The 4,897-nt window shown below is 23.0% G+C and overlaps 2 protein-coding genes across 3 annotated transcripts in view; both read left to right on the top strand.

Moving 5' to 3' along the window:
• LOC102678723 overlaps nucleotides 1-216 on the top strand; it is a 2,763-nt gene extending 2,547 nt beyond the window's left edge. Inside the window, exons 6-7 of the mRNA XM_031511693.1 lie at nucleotides 1-58; nucleotides 123-216. The exon at nucleotides 1-58 is cut by the window's left edge and continues 20 nt beyond it. Coding sequence (XP_031367553.1) covers nucleotides 1-58; nucleotides 123-185 — 121 coding nt within the window. The 3' untranslated portion in view covers nucleotides 186-216. The remainder of the gene's footprint in view (nucleotides 59-122) is intronic.
• A 1,716-nt stretch (nucleotides 217-1,932) lies between these two features.
• Nucleotides 1,933-4,465, top strand: LOC102678585. 2 transcript variants are annotated; one of them, XM_031511689.1, is made up of 6 exons: nucleotides 1,933-2,226; nucleotides 2,825-3,231; nucleotides 3,823-3,922; nucleotides 3,994-4,095; nucleotides 4,173-4,328; nucleotides 4,400-4,465. In XM_031511689.1, exons 1-6 carry the CDS (start codon nucleotides 1,933-1,935, stop codon nucleotides 4,463-4,465), a joined length of 1,125 nt encoding a protein of 374 aa, XP_031367549.1. The 2 variants fall into 2 exon arrangements, with proteins under 2 accessions (XP_031367549.1, XP_031367550.1); XM_031511690.1 differs by having other exon boundaries at nucleotides 4,431-4,448.
• The last annotated feature ends 432 nt before the right edge of the window (nucleotides 4,466-4,897 follow it).

Genomic DNA, 4,897 nt, shown 5'->3' with positions numbered 1-4,897 from the left:
AATAATCTTTTCTGTTAATTGTATATTGCCAGAACTTTCATTACGTTATTATTGCTCGGTAAGTCAAATTAATATTCAAATACGAATTATAATATAAGTTAATATAAATGATAATATTTCAGTATCTATCCAATGCTTTCTCTATCTTCACAGCTATACGTGTCATCATAGAAGATGATTCATGATAAATTTAATATTGTATCTATTATATAATTAAGATACTTCATCAATTAAATTTTTATACGAAGTGGTGTATTTAAATTTAATAATTAATAATTGTTGTTTCATTATAAAATAAATGTTCGACTCGAATTACATATCTACAATCAATCTATTTTTTCTTTATTAAACGATGATTCAGAGCGATTGATATTTAGTTGACAATTTTTGTATTAAATTTAATAAATAACAAAGAATTTTTATAATTAATTTTTGCACGAATAATTATTTAATAAATCATATTTAAAAGTAGTATAATAATACATATTAAATTTAATATTGATATTGCTAGTATCGTAATTTCCATCAATTTTAATCGTCTAAAAATTGTTTTACATCTTATTTTAACATTTATTATAAAGTATCGAAGCATACTCTGGAATTGAGATATTTTTGAACTAGCCAAAATTCAGAGAAAGCAGTATTTTGATTTGTTCATCCGTTATATCTTTACTCGTTATTATGAAGTGTTAATATAAGAAGCGAATAGAAGATCGTCGCGTGAACATATTGTCACGAATGCATAAAAATAGGAGAAATATGTAATAGTATTAATCATTGTAAATAATATTGTAAATATTTCGAAAACTAAAATCAATTTTCGATTGTATATATAAAAAGAAATTATTTTTAATTTTGATCTCTATAACAACGTCTCTACAATAATTTTGATCTCTAAAAATGATCAAAATCTATGAGGATATCGCACGTTTCTAAAATAAAATTAAAATTTAATTTTCCATAAATATAATCTAGTTACTTTTGCATTCCACTACTAGGAACCAGAGTTTGATTTGGTTTTCATTGATTATTAATTAATATTAGTATATTTAAATTATTATATTTCCATTAATGAATAAAAATTTACTCATTATATTATTCATATATTTACCATTAATGAATAAAAATTTATTATATCAATAAAAATAATTATTTTAATTATTTTATAATTATTGAATTTTAAATAATATTACAGAAGAATTTTTATAGGAAATTATAATAGCAAACAAGAATTTTGCTGTTATGCTTCGTTCTCATTTACTTTTTTTTTCTCCAGATATTATATTTGAAATACACTCTTTCGTCATTCCTTCAAACAAATTAAAAAATGTAGCTATTATGTTTATTGTCGCTTATTTCATATCATGAATCTTGTCGTGATTTCTATATTATATCTTCAATTCACGAAATCAACAATTTTATGATTATTCTTTTTTATTACACATTTTTTCATTCTTTACATTACATACAACACTCACAATTGATATTTTCAAACTAGAAAAAATTTTTTCCCACCATTTCAACGTTTTACATGCTATACCATCTCNAAATATCGTAGGAGTAAGTTCTTATAATAACCAATTTAATATGTAGATAACTCCATTCTTATGCTGTTGCTTAATAACTTATTTATTTTTCAAGTAGCAAATCTATGTATGTATAATGCAACCAATAATTACATATTATCGTTCAGTTATCCGATAAAAAAATAATTATTTCGGATTATTTATTAGAAAATCGGTAAACGATACATTACTTATTCTTACATATCATTATTATCAAATTCCTTTTATGAACCAATTTTATACTTCAAGAAATATTCAATTGCTTTCGAATCAATGTAATAACTTAACTGAACAGATAGTCTTCACATTCTATCGTTCTACTGTATCAATTAAATATTGTTCATAAAAGGAAGAGTTTCTTGCCATTATGTTAAAACAAATAATATCCGAGAAAGCTATCCACATTACTTGGCTCAGCGTAGCTATAACTTTTTGTTGGCCAATTTCTCTCAACAGTAGTAAAACTCAAGTGTTTATTTTCAAAATTTTACAGATAATTAGTATTATTAATGTTTCTATGTTGCTTCTGCCATTGTTATATTCGGTTTATCTACATTTCGATGATATTATCATTGTTTCTAAATCTATTTCTTTGTCAGTAGGCTTGATTCAAGTAATCGCACAGACTGTTATATGCTTCGTCAAATACGATTCTCTGCAAGTAAGTTTCTATCCATTTTATTCTATTTACCACATTTTTATTTTTTACCACGTAAGAAATTAAGTATTTAAGTATTTAACTATACGTTTGATTATTTTACTGTTCTTATAAACTCTGATACATGAAATCATTTAAAATTATATGAATTTTGAAATCATTTGAATAACTCTGAATAATCGAATTTTCGAAAATAAGTAAATAATTTTTAAATAAGTAAATAATTTTTTTTCTAGTTACAAAGAAATTTTCCTAATCTTAAAATTATAATTTTAGTAAAATATTGAATATATATATATATATACTCAATGTGTACATATACACAATGTTTATATATATACATATAGATATATTATGTATTTTTCTTATATTTCAAATTTAACTACTTTCTCACTTTTCAAATACAATTATTAGTTTTATAAGTTCGAAAGAATACACAAGGTTGTTGATAATACAAAATATTACTTGAATTCGTAAAAGTATATAATAAGATTTATATAGTAGCTTTACTATTAATACCTTTTAAAAAACGAATGCCAAAATAACAATTAACGAAATTCAATATTGGATGAAAATTATAAATTTAATTTCGAAATTACAGCATGTAGTCGAAGAAATGATAATTTATGTCAAAGAAGCACAACAATATGAAAAGAAAATTTTCCATAAGTATATAGAGAAGTGCCACACATTTTACGGATGTTCTATAGCATGTATATATTTGACTGCAACCGCTTTCATAATAGGACCTGTATTGTCGCCAGTCTCTTTCCCAGCAGATGCAGAATATCCATTTCAAGTTAATTATATACCAGTGAAGATTATTATATATTTGCAACAGAGTTTAGTTGCTTTTCAATGCGCTGGACATGCATGCTTGAGCATATTTGGCGCGCTTTTGCTCTGGTTCGCTTCTGCAAGATTTGAATGTTTGGCCGTTGAATTGCAAAAAACCACAGATATTGGTATGCTGATTGTTTGCATTAAGAAACAATTACATATAAGAAGGTAATGACATAATTATATGTTTATGTGTCGTATGTTTGAATGAAATGTGTAGAAAGATTAAGGGATAAGCCAAGAAATTTCTTTTTTCAATTGATAATTAATAATCTCTTTATAACTCATTATTATATAAAACTCATTGTTATATTTATATTAATTAGATTAATTATAGACTAATAAGTATCATGAATGATAATATTTTGTTTTTTATTTTTGTAAATGTTAAATTTGAATTGAATATGGTTTGTTTATGTATAATTTGAAATATAATTGTTTATGTATAATTTTTTGGTTATATAATTTGAAATATTGGTATTTGAAATTCTATTTTGTTATAATTTAATAAAATTTTTCAACTTATCTCAAAATAGTATTTTTTATGTGATAGTATCAAAATAAATATTTGCATATTTTCTATTATTTGATTTAAGAATCATTGTATTTTCTGCTTGAACTATTTGTTTATATTCGTTCGTGTAAAAAAGATTATTTATACTTCATTTTCTAATTTGCTTTTAGAACTATCCTTTAAATTTTCTAGCTACATTGTTCGAATATATTGTATTTTTATTGCAGTTTTTTTTTTTTCTTTAGATACGCAAAAAGAGTGGTAATTAGTTTTCGCTTTATAATACTCTGTGCTATGGGAGTAAGTATATTTTCTCTGACTCTAGGTGGTATTATAATGATAACAGTAAGTAAAGCTTTTGTTTTATATTTATAATGTAACATATATAATGTAATTAACATGTATATCATAAACAGAAGGCACCATTTATTGTGAAAGTACAGTTTATAACTTTGATTTTGACTCTACTCACAGAAATTTATATGTATGCCTGGCCTGCTGATCATATGAAGGATATGGTAAATTATATTGTATTATTTACATCTATAATTATATATGTTTTTTTTAAATATACAGAATCGTTCATATTTCTTAGAGTATAAATGTTTCAAAAAGTGTATATGATATAACATGGTATGAACAGACATTGAGAATGCAAAAAGATCTATTAAACGTATTGATATATCAGCAGCCGATAATTCTTTCTATTAGTTGTATATTGCCAGAGCTTTCATTACGTTATTATTGCTCGGTAAGTTAAATCAACAATCAAATATCAGTTATGAATAATAATGTATAAATAAAAAAGTTATTACATTTCAGTACCTGTCCAATGCCTTCTCTATCTTCACAGCTATACGTGTTATCATAGAAAATAATCCATCATAAATTTAATTTTTTTATTAAGTAATTGTTAAAATATTTCAATGAGTTTAACGATTAAATTTTTATTATTTAATAAATAATTTATTAATATTTTCTTGGCTATAAAATNTATTGATATTTATATAATTACTAAAATATTAAATACTAAAATCCAACTATTAGATTAATTCATTATCATCATATAAATAAAAAAAGTAAGTAATCAAATAAAAAGTTACGGAATACATAAGTATAGGCAAAATTCATTGCAATAGCAGCAATTATTTTTTATTATATAAATATTATATAATAAATATATAAATATTTCGAAAATTACGGACGATTGAAGATTATATGTACAGATTAGATATACAGAAAAATAGTTGTTCAAAAGAATTATTATACACATAAATTAATCAAATTTTAATTTTCTGTTGATTTGGAAAAAGGATTAAG

Source organism: Apis dorsata, unplaced genomic scaffold (assembly GCF_000469605.1).
Source record: "Apis dorsata unplaced genomic scaffold, Apis dorsata 1.3 scaffold_342, whole genome shotgun sequence".
Classification (NCBI taxonomy): Eukaryota; Metazoa; Arthropoda; class Insecta; order Hymenoptera; family Apidae; genus Apis; species Apis dorsata.
This window is presented reverse-complemented; position numbering and strand designations above follow the sequence as displayed.